The sequence below is a fragment of the Nanorana parkeri genome, unplaced genomic scaffold (genome assembly GCF_000935625.1).
Source record: "Nanorana parkeri isolate BGI_ZX_2015 unplaced genomic scaffold, ASM93562v1 scaffold1106, whole genome shotgun sequence".
Taxonomy (NCBI): Eukaryota; Metazoa; Chordata; class Amphibia; order Anura; family Dicroglossidae; genus Nanorana; species Nanorana parkeri.
The window spans coordinates 62,146-79,486 of NW_017307374.1; the positions used below are offsets into that span (position 1 = coordinate 62,146).

Consider the following 17,341-nt stretch of genomic DNA (forward strand, 5'->3'; position numbering starts at 1 on the left):
ATATATAATCATGTATTATGTATATAGTATTGTCTGTAGACATAAGCATGCCCCTTTTCTCAGCACATGAAATGATTAGCCGTTTGTGCTGCTTCTTAATCTTACACTCCAGCCCTGCTGTACAGGGACTACAAGAAGCTGATACCAGGTCAGATTTAGTTGCTTACACTGCTTGCATTTAAAAAGATTTATTGTCGTATATATTTGTACACATGTGCGCTTCATTTTGTTTCGAGTCAAAATTCGGACAAATTTTCCAAAATTTGGACACATCCAAATTGTCGAATCCCAATGCATCCGAATCCAAATTTTTGTTTTTCGCATTTGTCAGATCCCGTCCGAATTTTGCTCAAAAACTAAAATGAATGGGTCATGTGACTTCTCTGGCCAATTAGATGTGTTTTCCGGTTTAATGCATCCGAAATTTTCGTTATGGCAACACGGGAGCCATATACAGTATATACATATAATACTAAAGCTGAGGTTCCCAGACCCGAATGGCATTCTGGAGCTCCCGAATGTCATTTGGAAATTCGAATCCCGAATGCCATTCGGGTCTGGGAGCCTCAGCTTTAGTATTATATGTATATGGTTTTATTTGGTATTCACATCGAATATTCGTTAAATCATCCGAACCTAACGAAAATTCGGATTTAGTCCGAATCAGAAACACGGATCGGATTGAATTTCGGATCCGAAATAACGAAATATCCGAACCGAATGTTTCTGCAGCTTACATGTCTATATATTTGTGTCTTTTATATCTGCATAGAGTTCAGCTTTCAGAAACATGTTTGCACAAATGTGTCCTGTGAATCTGCACCTGACATATAAAGGTGCGCGCTCTAACACCATCTCTATTCTCCATCCCGCAGCGTTCTGCTCTCCGTAGCTCCGCCCCAAAAACCCATCACCACCACAAGTTACGTCCATGGGAACACCGATGTGCCGCTAACCAACAAGACCATGCAGCAGTGTCTGTGGGACACAACGCAGCGGTTCCCGGATCAGGAGTCCGTTGTGGATATCTACGGCGCCAAGAGGAAGACCTTCAGCCAGCTGTGCAAAGATGTAGGTCAGCCGTTAAAGTGCACCTGTCATGCAGCAGGAAACAGCATGCTGTAGGGAAGGTGGTCAAGGTTTACCCCTTTCTGATCTCAGTCTGCTGATTAATGTTCTCTCAGCGCAGTGCCCTGTGTTAAGGGAATGTTGAACCTGTGTTGCATAGTAAAACTGTTCTCAACAAATGCCCGTGAAGCAATCCGCGTGGTTCCTGATCATGTGACCATGTGACTGTCAGTTGTAATGATCACATGAGGTTTGTTTACAAACGATCCTGCAGGCTGCAGCTGTCACTTCGCCCCACACAGAGTGCAATGCAGCAAAGTGCAATGCGGTTTCATCCAAAAAGAGCCGCACTCTCCAAATGAATCCAAGTTTATTTCAATCCATAGAACAGCATACGCCTCACAAAGCTCCCCAGAATGAAAGGAACTCTCCTCACGCACTTCACCCACAGGGCTTAATCATAGGAATGAGTCCTTCACCTTCATGCGCCCAAGAAATAGCAACTAGCCCTCCTCCCTACCTAATTACAACCAGGTGTGGCGAGGGCTGTGCCATCATCATATGCTCACAATTTACCCTACGCTCACAATTCTCCGGCGCATGAAAGGGACAAGAGAATCAAGAATTCCCGTGTTAAAGTCAAAACCCATATATAAAAAAAACATATGTACAAAAATATAAAAGAATATATATACACACAGATACACACATGTATAAGTATATGAGTGTGTGTGTGCATAAACATTCACTGGCAGAGCGGCCACAGCAATCCTACTCGGGGATATCTTCCTGATTTACTTTACAGCTTAAAGGAGAACTATGGGGCTAAGGCTTTTCCCCATAGTTCTCCTTAGGGTAATGGGAGGACACAAACTAGCGTCCTCCCGTCACCCTAGGTTCAGTATACTGTGAGCTACAGCTCACAGTATACTGAGACCCCGCAGCCGGAGCGGATCCCCACATCGAGAGGATCCGCTCCGGCTGGAGGCAGAGTCAGCTGTACCCTCCCCCGTCCGTTCCGCCAGTCAGCGCTGGCAGATGGGAGGGTGGAATCCAGCCCCTCCCCTGTCACGGGAGAGAGACGTGACAGGATCGAGAGGTGAGCAAACGCCGGTATGTGTTCGCTCACTTCCCGATCTACTGAGCCGACCTGTGACAGTCTCATTGTCACAGGTCGGCTAGAACTATGAGGTGAGTGAAAAGCACTCACCTCATAGTTCTCCTTTAACTAATATGTCAGAAATAAATACAATATGTCTGAGCAGAAAAAAGATTTAAAAAAATCTCAATTGCAGAATAACAAATAAACAAAAACAAGTCTCTCTTCCACAGGCTAGTTTCAGATCTGAGTGATCCCGGGACCACGCTATCGTTTGCGGGTGCACATGGCGGGTTGCCACGCGGCCCCATTGATGTCAATGGGGTTACATACGCGCGGCAATCGCTGGAAAAAGGTACATGTACCCTTTTTTGCGACACACAACACACATTTTTTTAGCCACGATCGTGTTCAATTGCATGGGAAAACTGCGCGATTGGCCCAGCACGACTGGGGTGCCATTAGAAAATAATGGAAATGCCTGCGCGATCGGCTGTGGTAGGCCATTCCGTGACCGCTTGGCAATCCTGCATGGTTTTGTGCACGATTGCCGCGTGGTTACAGATCGCGCAGGTGTGAACCTAGCCTTATAGAGATCAACGGGCAGCTCTGTCAATGAACGTATACATAAATGCATAGATAATTCTTCTTAAAGGAGAACTATGAGGTGAGTGCTTTTCCCTCACCTCATAGTTCTCCTTTAACCCCATAGTTCTCCTTTAACCCCATAGTTCTCCTTTAACCCCATAGTTCTCCTTTAACCCCATAGTTCTCCTTTAACCCCATAGTTCTCCTTTAACCCCATAGTTCTCCTTTAACCCCATAGTTCTCCTTTAACCCCATAGTTCTCCTTTAACCCCATAGTTCTCCTTTAACCCCATAGTTCTCCTTTAACCCCATAGTTCTCCTTTAACCCCATAGTTCTCCTTTAACCCCATAGTTCTCCTTTAACAACACTAGGCTAATCTTTTATTTAAGGAGACAGAGCAGCAGTGAGCTGTCTTTATTACAGGAAGGGGCGGAGACAAGACCAGTCACCCTGCACAAGGAGAGAGCAGCATTGACTGGTCTTTATTACAGGAGGGGGCAGAGACAAGACCAGTCACCCTGCACAACGAGAGAGAGCCGCAGTGACTGGTCTTTATTACAGGAAGCTCCAAGTCTCACTTACTGCACAGATCTGGTAGAAATACACAAAGTACACATGACTCTTGTACATAGACACTATTTTATCATTTCGGTTCTCTATTTTATAACGTTACCCTTTTTTTTTTTTTTTTCTTCGCACAGGTTGAGACTCTCGCTGCGGGGCTGCTGGCGCTGGGCCTGAAGAAGGGAGACCGCCTCGGAATGTGGGGACCCAATAGCTACGAATGGATTGTTACACAGTTTGCTACGGCTCAAGCTGGCATCATCCTGGTGAGCACGGCTGTGTGATTTATCTTTTTTTCCTTTTGATTGCATATAATTAAGTATCTGCAAGAGAACAGCCTGAGCCTATAGATCAGGGGTAGCCAAACTCCAGACCTCCAGCTGTTGCGGAACTACAAGTCCCATTAGGCATTGCAAGACTCTAACAGCCACCGGCATGACTCCTGGAGGCAGAGGCATGGTGGAATTTGTAGTCTCACCACAGATGGAGGGACAACGTTTGGCTACCCCTACTATAGAAATAAGCTTGTTCCCTTCACTCTCCAAGCCAAATACTTCATACAAGTCAGTACACAGTGTACAGAAAGCTTTACAAATCAATAACCACATGCATGGACTAATGCGGTCATAGGGGTCCTTTGCTACATCCACCCAGCGATGGGCTCCGCAAATGCTGTTCACACATCATTCCCACCACTAGATGGAGCCAAGGAGCATAGGAATGTTTTATGCGCTTCAGCTCCATCTAGTGGCAGGAATGGCATGCTGACAGCACATCGCTGGGTGGAAGATTTATAAATCGGCTCTATAGTGTCAAAGTGGATGTAAGCTTTAACTGAAAGATACTAACAGGGTTATACACAAAAGGGTGAAGAGTTTGGAGAAGGCAGGAGAAGTGAACAATCTAGGCCAAAATAACTGATTTGGAAAAGTACCTCAATTCAGCTCACTTTCCCGTTCAGCTATGTTGTCCTAAATTGTTCATTTCTCCTGCCTTCTCCAAACTCTTCACCCTTTTGTGAATAACCCTGTAAAATACTTTCCACCAGCTTGTTCTGTCCTTCATTGTATTGGTTTTCCTGATGGTAACGACAGCGGACCATGCCTGCCTCATGTGTGCTGAAACGGCCACTTGTCTGACAGGGTGATAACACAAGAGCACAACTGGGAGATAGGGACACAGCGTTGTCACCCAATAACAGAAAGTGGCTGTGCTGGATCACCGGGCACAGTTAAAATGACTTTTGAAGGTTCTTCAACATGTTGAATCTCCTGTGAGATTTGGGGGGTTGGATTTTTGTCTTCTTTAAAGGAGAACTATGAGGTGAGTGCTTTTCACTCACCTCATAGTTCTAGCCGACCTGTGACAATGAGACTGTCACAGGTCGGCTCAGTAGATCGGGAGGTGAGCGAACACATGCCGGCGTTCGCTCACCTCTCGATCCTGTCACGGCTCTCTGCCGTGACAGGGGAGGGGCTGGATTCCCCCCTCCCCGATCCGCCAGCGCTGAATGGCGGAACGGACGGGAGAGGGGGCGGGTACAGCTGGCTCTGCCTCTAGATAGGCAGAGCCAGCTGTCAGTCACGCAGCTGGGCAGATCCCGGCACAATTGTCGGGATTCGCTTCAGCTGCGGCGTCTCAGTTTACTGCGAGCAGCAGCTCGAGGTATACTGCGGCGTCTCAGTAGCTGTAGCTCGCGGTATACTGATCCTAGGGTGACGGGAGGACGCTAGTTTGTGTCCTCCCGTTACCCTAAGGAGAACTATGGGGAAAATACTTAACCCCATAGTTCTCCTTTAAACTCCAGAGCCATTTTCACAGTTCAGACATGGGCTTAAGTCAGCATTGTTTTTGTGTCATTACATTGGTCACAGAGGTCCGGTATATATTTTTTGTATGGGACACACAAGGCTTTCTTTTGGTGATATCACATTTCAAGAGTTGCATAGGGCTTTGCTTATTTTTTTGTTAAATGTTTTTACAGGTTTTGAAATAGTGGTAACATTTTACGCAGCGCTTTACATGCACAGTGCACATTCACATCAGGAGCTTACAATCTAAGGTCCCTATCTCACATACATACGAGGGCCAATTTAGACAGGAGCCAAAATAGAGCTGTAGCTCGCGGTATACTGAGCTTTGGGTCACGGGAGAACGCTAGTTTGTGTTTTCCTGTGACCCTCAGGAGAACTATGGGGAAAAGCCCTGACCCCCATAGTTCTCCTTTTAATTTTCTGTATATTTTAAAGACAAAAAGAAGTAATAAATAGAATAAATCCAATTTGAGATAGATGAAGATGTTCTGAATTTGCTGTGAGATTCGCCCTGATTAAATGTGCCCATAAACTGCCCGAATTTCAGCCGGTTTGTAATGTACCGGCCGAAATTCGCACAGTGTGTGGGGCTGTCGGCTCCCTTTCAGCCGACATTCCTCGATCAGCTGACCGAAGGAGCCGGCTGGAAAATGTTCGTGTGATCAGGGCCGGCAGCCAATGAGCTGCCTGCTCTGATCAGGTATTCTGACAGGTGACGGCAGCACCTGTCAGAATACAATGAATACAATACAATGAATACAGAATACAACAGCGGCAGTTCCTTGATCGAGGCGCTCTTTGTGTTGATGGAGGAATCGCGTCGATTTTTTTTCCTTCAGCCCGCGGGTTGAACGGAAGAAATTGACAGGTGTCTGGCTAGCCTCAGTAAGATGATCAGTACAAGGCCCGGCTTGGTTGAGGTGTTTTTGAAACATTTGAATTTGTTTTTTTATGGGAAATGTTGACAAAACGAATGAAAACATTTTGTATATCAGGACGTGTCACCCGAATCAATTACAGAAGGCTTTGTTAGACTTAAAGGGAAAGTCCGCCTTTTAGAAAATAATAATACATATTATTTTGAGATCTGACCATGTTTTATATTACATCCTGAATACCGCATGTCAGCGCAGTGCGTTGGCGTAAACCGGCCTTATGCAAAGCTTTTTGCGCTGTACCTGTGTTGAATACAGCACAAGGGGCCTGGTGTGAACCAAAGTTCTTACATGAGTGGACGGAATGCCGGGATTCGCTGTGACCCCGAACATGTATACAGGTGACAACATCTGGAATTTTTCATCTGCATACTTGTTCCTGCTCTAAGGCTCAGATACATGTGAAACCAAAGGACCGGCATGACAGCAAGGCGTGTAGAATTTGCAGCAGTGGCAATCCCCTTTTGGCTGTTAAATATATACAATTGTTTTATCTGTGTAGATATATCTGTTGATCCTGCCATAAATCCAGCGCTGTCCAGCATCCTGAGCATTTTTCCCATTGCAATGTTATCAGCCCAATTGTGAACTACAGAACACCTCTCTCTGTTGTATGGGGATCAACAGGAGAAGACATAATCTCTGTAGTCTAAAACACTTCATGTCCTAGGGTGACAATGTTCCTCCTCTATAGAGACAATATAGTGAGTGTTGTCACCCTAGTACAGGAAGTGTGTTACTGGCAGGATCACCAGGGGAAAATAAAGGAATATAAGCCTGAAAAAGAAAACTCTTGCAGATGTAAGGATTTGAAAGCTGCAATATATAACATATTAACTTTTACAGCCGCCCATAGAAATCAATGTCTGTATTTGGTGATACGCAGTTATATTCCAGAGTGCGCATGCATAGGGGCATAGAACCCCCGAACGCAGACAGCATGCATTTGGGGTGGTACGCTGGTAGGCATGAGTGTTTCACAAGTACCGGCGCATTCCCGTGTCCAGCCGCATACAGCCAGTCATTTCTATGGGCAGCTGCACACAGCATCCGTGGCTCCCGGGTGGGGAAATATGTTGGAATGTTATGTTATATGGCCCCAGGTGCCTGTGTGCAAATTGAACTGTTAAATGTACTTTGCCATTACACATTCACCTTTACCGCTAACACAAATGTGTTCTCTGCAGGTGTCTGTGAATCCAGCGTATCAAGCACGGGAGTTGGAGTATGTCCTTAGGAAGGTACGATAGATTGAAGGGTATCTGTGGCCAAAAAACGAAAAATAAATCAATCTGTATTTCTATATTGAATTTCCATTTCCAGTTCTATTCCACTAATAACCAGATCCATCTAGATTGTCCCTGAATGCATCTACCCTGCGTCAACGGACAGTCATATATCCCAAACTACATGTAATCGTACCATATACAGATGTGGCTGCTGTCACCCGGTCATTTACTTGAACGGGCGCAGCGGCGGCATCTGAACAGGGACACCTGACATTCCTGCCGCAGGAATCCTAGAATGCACATACAAGCCCTGTGCGAATGCAGCCCAACGGCCCTGCAGCTTGCTGGCAAGGGACAGGCTTTTCTACTCTAGAAAGAAAACCAACTCTGAGACTTTTATTCTGCTGCACCTAGAATGTGTTAGCTGATTTAGAAGGCTCATTCACATGGGCGTGCACCTGGGAGGGACAGGCGCTGCATGTAATTGTATCCAGCCGCCTGTACATCCCTATGGGAGGATGGGGCTACACGTGGTTACAGGCCTACCCAAACTTGCCTATGCGTGCAGGTTGGGGGTGCCTGCACTTGGATGCAGACGGTGTACGGCCAAGCGTTGGCACTCAGATCTGCATGGATATGCAGGTTCGGGTCGGCGTGTAATCGCATGGAGCTCCGTCCTCCCATAGAGATGTACAAACGGCTGCATACAATTATACGCAGCTCCTGTCCCTCCCAGGAGCAGGTCTCCGCATGCATGCGCACACCCGTGTAAATGAGCCCAGATTGAGGCTAGGTTCACACCTGCACTACACTGCACGACACCCGGGATGCGCGTCCCGGGGCCGTGCGATTGTGTGCTAGCGCACAGAGCGATTGCCGCGCGGCTTCATTGAATTCAGTGCGGTGACATCCATGCGGCAATCGCTAAAAAAAGTCACAAGTACCTGTTTTTTGTGACACACGACGCACGGCTTTTTTTTAGTTGCGAATGTGTTCAGTTGCACCTGCAGAATCGCGGCAGGAAACCGTGCGACTGGGGTGTCATTAGAAAATAATGGCACCCACAACGCGAACGGTTCACACCTTGGCGACACAAAACGGCGTGGATTGCCGCGTGGTCAGGAGTCGCCTAGGTGTGAACCTAGCCTGAAAGTCCAGTTGTCCTTTAAATGTTTAAAGGTGCCCATACACTCTACAAGTTTTGCGAGGGGTTGTAAAGTACTTAAAAAAACTTAAAGGTGCCCATACACTGCACGATTCTCGTACGAGAATCGCGGGAAATCCCGCGATCGTACGAGAATCGTGCAGTGTATGGAAGGCGTGCGACCGTTTCTAATGTACGGTCGCACGACTTTTGTATATCGAACATGTTTGAAAACCAGCCAAGAATCATACGATTTTCGGCTGGTTTTTAACATGATCAAGAGATCACTGCCGAACGGGCCGGTGTGCGCACGAGCACACTGCCCGTTCAGCATTGCCGTCATCTGAAGCCCGCCCCTCAGGGGTGTGGGCTTGCGATGATCGCAAGTACGATCTGCCTGTCCAAGATGGGCAGATCTTATTTTTTTTTAAGTACTTTACAACCCTCGCAAGACAAAAGTCTTGCGAGGGTTGTAGAGTGTATGGGCACCTTAATACTGGCCAATTTTATGTAAACCCCCGACTGTTTTTATTCCCTCACTTTAACACAATAATATCAAATATCAAATAAAAAATTATCTAACAAATATAAAATTGCGAATGTGTTCTGTTTGCATCAGGGTTGACTACACGTCAATGTACACTTATGTATATAGTTACCATGTATACGTTTTTTATGTTCATTTCTTGAACCGCATTCTCCTTTTTCTCTGCACAGGTCGGGTGCTTGGCCCTGATCTTCCCCGAACAGTTTAAAACGCAGAGATATTACGAACTTCTGAGGAGTATCTGTCCGGAGATTGACAGTTCACCAGCAGGGGGCATCAAGAGCAAGGCGTAAGTGTGATCAGCCAGGCGGGCTTCTTGCTGCTGCTGCTGCTTGCTGTGTGTCCTCTTACACCCATAGCTGGCCATACGCCAGTAGAAAATATTCTTTTTCTGGAACATTCGTTTGATTTTAGAATACTTAAAGGAGAACTATGGGGTCAGTGTTTTTCCCCATAGTTCTCCTTGGGGTAACGGGAGGACACAAACTAGCGTCCTCCCGTTACCCTAAGCTCAGTATACCGCGAGCTACAGCTCGCGGTATACTGAGACGCGCACCTGGAGCGGATCCCGACTTAAATGACGGGATCCGCCCAGCTGCGTGAGTGACAGCTGGCTCTGCCTATCTAGAGGCAGAGCCAGCTGTACCCGCCCCCTCCCCCGTCCGTTCCACCAGTCAGCGCTGGCAGATCGGAGCGGGGAGAGGGGAATCCAGCCCCTCCCCCTGTCACGGCAGAGAGCCGTGACAGGATCGAGAGGTGAGGGAACCCGGTATGTGTTTGCTCACCTCCCGATCTACTGAGCCGACCTGTGACAGTCTCATTGTCACAGGTCGGCTAGAACTATGAGGTGAGTGGAAATCACTCATGTCATAGTTCTCCTTTAATGGGGTCAAATCGACGATCATTTTCAATTGTGGTGACGCAAAAAATATGAAAGGAGCAGGATGGAAAACTTTTCATGAAAGTCTAGCGGTGAATGTGATTTTCATTCGAGAAACTCCATTAATTTCCAAAATCAAATGTTAAAATCAAACGAAAATTTTCGAATGACATTTGATAGGTCTGCAGTGGCATTGTCCAATGTTCTAAACCAGATGTTTCTTATGTCCTGGGGATGCACCGACACCAGCATTGGTATCAGTGCCGATACTGGGCATTTTCACGAGTGCTTGTACTACTGAAAATGCCCCACTACCAAAAACCAATACAGGTGCTTTCATTTTTTTAAATTAAGCGGCTGCCTTAGGTCCGGCTGGGTAAATTGTGGCAACCTTCTTGGGAACCACGTGGCTCCTGTTTACAGTGCTTCTGCCGACCTGCACATCTCCCACTCCTGAGACGCCCCTGCCCAAAACATCACCCCGGAGCAGAGCGGCAGCACAGAGTTTGTAGCAATTCATATACTATTATTCTGCATTGCTGCATGATGTATTGCGGGGATTTATATTCCTCTATATCCAGTGTCATTCTGCATTGTTGTATAATGTATGGCTGGGATTTGTAGCCCTCTATAGCTGATGGTTTGATTCTGCATTGCTGTGTAATGTATTGCTGGAATTTGTAGTCCTCCTATAGCTGATGGTTTGATTCAGCATTGCTGTGTAATGTATTGCTGGCATTTGTAGTTCTCTTTAACTGATGGTATTATTCTGCATTGCTGTATAATGTATTGCTGGGATTTGTAGTCCTCTATAGCCGGTGCGATTCTGCATTGCTGTATAATGTATTGCTGGGAATTGTAGTCCTCTATAGCTGATGGTATTCTGCATTGCTGTATAATGTATTGCTGGGATTTGTAGTCGTCTATAGTCGGTGCGATTCTGCATTGCTGTATAATGTATTACTGAGATGTGTATGCCTCTATATCTAATAGTATTCTGCATTGTTGTATAATGTATTGCTGGGATTTATAATCCTCTATAGCTGATGGTATTCTGCATTGCTTTATAATAATGTATTGCTGAGATTTGTAGTCCCTCTACAGCTTGGAGTCAGTTGCAGAACTACCAGGATTGCAGGGTTGCAGCTGTGGCCGGGCCCTAGTGCTCCACCACTGTCCTAAAATCACTAGTGTGCACTGTTTTAGAAAAACTGTCACATGACACTAAAAATAAACGGTATCGCTAGTGTGTATGGAAATCTACCAGCGTCTGGCTAACTTATGCAAGGGATACAATTGTTTTGCTCTGGAAAGATTTAGGGACCACTACAGTATTTCCACTTTTGCAGTCAAATATGAAAAAAAAAAACCCTATATGTTTGTTATGTGTTCCCATTTGCACAGTATACCCCAAAATAATAAAAACATCCACCTTTTTAGATGTTTTGTAGCTGCAGGCAACATGGCTGATTCCAGGTTTTTTTGATTCAGAGTTGAGACGACTTCAGATGCACAAGAGGAGTCTTTGGGATCTTGGCATCGTTACTCACAGCTCAGAGAGGACGTCTGGTGGGCCCCCATAACATCTTTGCTATGGGGCCCCGTGATCTGTAGTTACGGCCTTGGTCATTATAGATGTCATTTTTTATTCTACTTTAAATCTGATTGTTGCTCTCAGTTACACAGAGACAGTTTCCGGTTTTGACGGTTGGATAAATGGGGTTCACATACTTCACTCGTGGGGAAATCATGACACCGCTGTCAGTTAAACTTTTATTGACTTTCTTCATTTTTTTTTTGCTGGCAGACTTCCGGATCTGCGCATTGCGATAGTCTTGGACCAGAAGTATCCGGGAACTCTACACTTTGATGAAGTGATGAACGCCGGCACCACTCAGCATGTGAAGCAGCTGCAGGATTTACAGAAGACCGTGTCCTGCGATGACCCCATCAACATCCAGTTTACGTCTGTGAGTTCAGATACGACATGTGACTGCCGAACTGTCATTTATACAGATCTGACACTAAATACCCGCTATTCTTAGGACGGGAGCCACGTCTCCTCAGCCGCCAATCAGATTAAAACCTGTCGTGAAAGCCTGAAACGGATTGGATGGTGGAATACATCCAGTTCTTCATAAAGAGACCCTGTCAATTGGCCAATTTAAAGGCATATTCCACCATTTTGCAAAAATGTAATAAATGCTCCCATGTTCATAAAAGAAAAAATTTCCATTTATTAAATTTTTGCCTTGGAGCCCGCAAAGCATTGCCACCTTGATCAGTGGATCATGGTGGTAGGAACCAGGGAAGGCAAAATATAGGCAGATACACCTCAGGGCATCCATGTTACCTTAAAGTATATGTAAACCCAAAAATAGAATTATAACATGTTGCAGCCTACTAGTCATTAGATGTGGTGGCCAAATTAGGGCAGGGCAGGAAGTTTCTAGAAATCTCCCCAATGGCGGACACGGACAATCTTACATTTCTAATAGATTGGCAAAGGGTTAGAACCTCTACAACAGCAAAATATTTCCAGCACACTCCGGTTAGAGCCTCTGACAAGGTTTGTCATTGTTGTCTGTGCCTTCCCGTCCCAGTGACAACCACACCGCCTCCAATGACTAGTACAGGTGTCATGGGGACAGGAAGATGTCCATAAATGTTGTAGCACTCCTTACCGGAAATCCCAATGAGTTTATGGGTGCTTGAAATTACCGCGGATGGCGCCGCACACAATAGAACCTTACATAGAGATGTCATCAGCACGACAGAATCCAAGTCAGTGCAAATCCATTTAGTGATAGCTGTCACCCAAGATGTCAAGCACTTTCGGTGCCACACAGGGTCCCCTTCATCCGGCTCTGAGTGTGGCCCCGAAAGCGCTTGATATCTTGGGTGACATCTATCAATAAATGGATTTGCACTGACTTGGATCCTGACCTGCTGGTGTGCTGACATCTCAATTTAAAGTTCTATTGTGTGCAGCGCCATCCGCGGTCATTTCAAGCACCCATAAACTCATTGGGATTTCCGGCGGTAAGGAGTGCTACAGGATTTATGGACATCTGTCCCGTTGGGGAGATTTTCTCTTTCTTCCTGTCCCCATGACCCCTGTCGTGCTGGTGTGCTGATGACATCTCTATTTAAAACTGCCCAATGGGGTCACAGACAAAAAATAAAGCTAGGCAGAAATTTTATCCGAAACAAAAAGAATCTGGGCTGGAGTTGGGAAACTTCTAAATGTTAGAAAATAAATGAGTAAATAAATAAAATTGACCCGAAACCATTATTATTTCCTTTTAAAGTGTGTGCTCCTTGAAAATACATTAAAGGTTCCCTTTAAGAAAATTGCAGTGTTTTTAAATGCCTGCCGCCCTCAGAAGTTCTTTTATTTTTTCAAATACCCATGCCAACATTTTCTCCACTGAGCTGTGTGCCTGCCAGTCTGACATCTCCGTTGGCACACAGAAACACTTTATAAATAGAACTACACACAAATGTGAAAATAGCCGCCATACATGCGGAGATGAATTTTCCAGCCTGACTCCAAAGTGAGTGTCAGAGACCTCTAGTGGTGAACTTTGGTAATGCAAATGAACGCAGTAGATCAGGGGTAGGCAACTTCAGCATTTCAGCTGTTGTAGAACTACAAGTCCCATGAGGCATTGCAAGACTGCCAGTCACAGGCATGACCCCCAGAGGCATGATGGGATTTGTATTTTTACCGCAGCTGCATGGCTGAGGTTGCCTACACCTGCAGTAGAGCCTAAAACAGAAAATTTATGCGGTGTGTCACAGATCCAGTAAATAAAGGGTGAATTCCTCATTTTAGCAGAACGGGCAGAGCCATGCAAATTTCTTTGTATCTTTCTTTATACCTTTTTTTGGCATACATCCAGACCAATTGGTTTATAGTACAGGTGGAGCCCAATAGCATTGAGCCTTTTTTCCAAACTGCATAGAGCTATTTTAAAGCGGAAGTCAACGGGACAAAATATAACATTGCTGGGAGGTTGGGATTTTTGGCAGGAGAGACATGCAGTCTTTCCTGCCAAAAAAAAAATTCTTCCTTACTCCCCCTGAATATTGTACACACTCAGCCCATTCACAGCATCTCTAAGATGAATCGTCCGGTTGCCATGCAGGCTGTAACTCCTGTGCGCATGCCATGGAGGATGTAACTCCTGTGCGCATGCGCAGGAGTTACATATCGCTTCTCAACCATCAGGTTAAGATTAAGTGTAGTATCTGTTCTTGCCAGTTTTTGGGGAAGAATAGTGCTGTCCATGGACTGGGGCCATGACCGAATAGTATTCCCTGGAGTAATAGGTGGGTGCTGGGGTGGTTTCCTTTTCCTCCTGGGTTGATTTTGGCCCAGTGCACCAGGCTTGTCCCCAGTTGTAGGCAGGAACCCCTCCAGTGCGTATACCTTTGGAGGGAATGAGGCTTCCCTTATCTGGCCATGGGCTGGGAGTGCAGAGGCCCACAGTGCTGTGTCTCCTGGAGGGTGGCATTCCAGGGGTGCCAGAAAATCACTGTGTGCCTGTTGTCACCGTTTAACAAGAAGAGCCTGAACAAGGACCCTTTTATTTTTATTTTTTTAAAAGCCATAGATTTAAAAATACCAAAATGACATTTTAAAATGACATTAAAGAGGATCTCCGGGAGTTAACGAAATTAACCCTTGCTACATGCATTTTTTTAACTGCTCCTTCTGGTCTAGGGGCTTGATTAAAGAATATACACTTGGCCCATCCTTGATCCCATTTGGCTGCCAGACCGGTTCCTGTAGCCTCTTCTCCCCTGGGATCTGGCAGTCTAAGCATCTCATCTAATGCAGGTCCATTGACTTGGATTAGACATGAAGATCCTGAGGGAAAATCCACAGCCAGAGTGGAGGGGCAAGAGAGGTGAGTGTCGACCACCGAGGGACTGAGGATCAGGTAAGTATTTCTTCTTTATTTGAGCCCTTAGACCAATACCAACAGTTAACCCTTGCTGTGCAGGAGTAGCCCCACTGCAAGGCCTCATTTTTATTAATAGCTGGACTTCCTCTATAATGTGTTAAAGCTTATATGAGATGTTAGCGATTCCTTTACATATATATAAACTCTCATCAGCTGGCTGGCTTTGGGCTTTTGTCTGGTGCCAGTATATGTAAACCAATGCCTTATCCTTTCCTGTCCTGATTATTATTAATTCGCTCTTATTTTGCCATAGGGAACCACTGGATATCCCAAAGGAGCCACTCTGAGCCATCACAACATCGTGAACAATGCCCAGTATGTGGGGTTACGGCTCGGCTACGACTGGAAAGCGGTACGTGTCAATGAGCAGCACACCCATTACCACGTCATGGCTTTAGACTAGAATTGACTTGTTTCTTTTGCTGTCTCCCAAGTCGGTACGCGTCGCTCTTCCTGTGCCGCTCTACCACTGCATGGGCTCTGTGCTTGGCAGCCTCATATCGATATCGTATGGCCCGACTTTGGTCTTACCGTCTCCAAGCTTTCAACCCCGAGCTGTGTTGGAGGCAGTTTCGAAGGAGAAGTAGGTTTGAAATGTTTTTTATTTCTTTTCAGCTGCTGTCACTTATGTCAGTGTTTAAAGGGTATTTCCACATTTGTTATTACCTGCCACCAGGCTTCCTGATTGGCCAGGAAGCCGGCTCCATGCCAGGGGAAGCACGGGCATCGGTACACGGTATCGGCGAGTACTGAAAGCAAAATATCGGTACTCGATACCGAAAAACTGGTATCGGTGCATCCCTATTGAAAATTTTACTCGGCTCTCCCCTTCTATGCAATGTTAAAGGAGAACTCTAGACATGACTCCCCAGCCCCCTGCCTAAAGAAGAACTTAGGGCAAAGAAATAACTTACCCTTGGTAATCCTTCACTGCAAGGGTTAGGTGCTTGTTTTGTCTAGGGCAGGCTTTCTCAACCATTCTGCCATGGCATCCAGGGGGGGGCTTTCTGGCTTTGTGTCAGGGGTGCTTTCAAATTATTTTTTAAGATGGGGGACTCTGATGTGAAGGGGTCTTGGGATGTATAGAGGGAACTTTTGATGTAAAAGGGGCTGCTGATGTGAATTGGGGTTCCACCTTACATACTAGACCCCTGTCTAGAATAAGTGTTTAGTATTGATTCTGGGAAGAGGGGGCCCACACGTCATTTTCTACATATACATTTTTTACCTTTTAGACTGGGGTGCCTCGAGATTTTGCATACTTTAAAAGGTGCCATGACTGAACGTAGGTTGAGAAATGCTGTTCTGGGGGACACTATTAAAGCTGTTTTTAATTATCGGATCCTTGGCCCCGCTGGCTCCCTCTGGGCTGCTAGACCGCTCCCTGCGCTCCGGCAGTCTAAGGACTGATGATGTCATCACTTCTAATGCAGGTCCATTGACTAGTCTGCCTATTTGATGGGTGTCAGTGAGAACAGGAAATAAAGACAAATCTCTCCAGTGGAATCACAGATGGGATGAAAACACAGTTTTTAGTAGAGCAGGGGGCCCACGGTAAGGTCTGTGACCCCGGGCGCCCATAACTCTGGTTATGCCACTGGTGGGAGGCTACCCCTCACTTCTTGACTTATTGACGTAGTAAGCAGGACAGGGAGTGAAGATGCATTTCTTGTAAGGGGACAACAACAGAAATAAAGAAAACAAAAACTGAAATTTAGTAGAGTGGGTAGGGCAGAGCCAGACAAATCCCAGGAGGCAGGTAGCCAATGCTTCCTAAAATTTATAGCTAACTCCTAATTTTTGAGGTTTTCTCTAGTTGTTGTCAATTAAACTGGCTCCTGAAAAAAATTCTGCTCGCTCCTGGATTGGTCAGACTGGCTCATAAATTCCATATTCATTTGTCCATCCCTGGGCTCAGGGGACATAAGTATGAATAGGTTCCAGGATGTCCTAGTAAAACAACTGAATGGGCAAAGTGACAGATCCTCTTTCAGCAGTGTCAGATCTCCCCAACTGGACACAGCAGTACCATTTGGCTTAGGTTTTTATCCTTCTTTACTTTATTCAAAACTAAACATTTGGCCTGGATTTGGTTCTTAAACAAATCCACTCCAGTTTAGTTGGAGAGAGGAAACTGCATATCGCTGTACCAAATAATTATTCCATCACTGCATGGTTCCACCACGGTATAGTATGAATAGTCATTGCTGTTCTTTTAATGCTCCACAGATGTTCAAGTATTTATGGCACCCCAACCATGTATATTGATATGATGGGAGAACCAGACTTTGCAGCTCTTTCTTCTACTCTCACCACTGGTATGTGACAGGCTGCTTTTTATATAACTCTGCATAAATAATTACCCTTTAAAAATAGTTGATCACTGAGTTGTAAAAAGTTTAAAGCTAAATGTGAAACAGGTATTTAATAGCAAGAGCAAATGTGTTTACCTCCCCCTCCCCCCCCCCCCAAAAAAACCACAATCCATCCAGGGTCCAC

The 17,341-nt window shown here is 45.6% G+C and overlaps 1 protein-coding gene across 1 annotated transcript in view; it reads left to right on the forward strand.

Annotated features, from left to right (window-relative positions):
- ACSF2 (acyl-CoA synthetase family member 2) overlaps positions 1-17,341 on the forward strand; it is a 48,088-nt gene that overhangs the window by 7,930 nt on the left and 22,817 nt on the right. The window contains exons 2-9 of the mRNA XM_018567873.1: positions 876-1,071; positions 3,458-3,586; positions 7,257-7,310; positions 9,160-9,278; positions 11,677-11,839; positions 15,096-15,194; positions 15,277-15,425; positions 17,072-17,160. Of these exons, the coding sequence (XP_018423375.1) occupies positions 876-1,071; positions 3,458-3,586; positions 7,257-7,310; positions 9,160-9,278; positions 11,677-11,839; positions 15,096-15,194; positions 15,277-15,425; positions 17,072-17,160 (998 nt within the window). The remainder of the gene's footprint in view (positions 1-875; positions 1,072-3,457; positions 3,587-7,256; positions 7,311-9,159; positions 9,279-11,676; positions 11,840-15,095; positions 15,195-15,276; positions 15,426-17,071; positions 17,161-17,341) is intronic.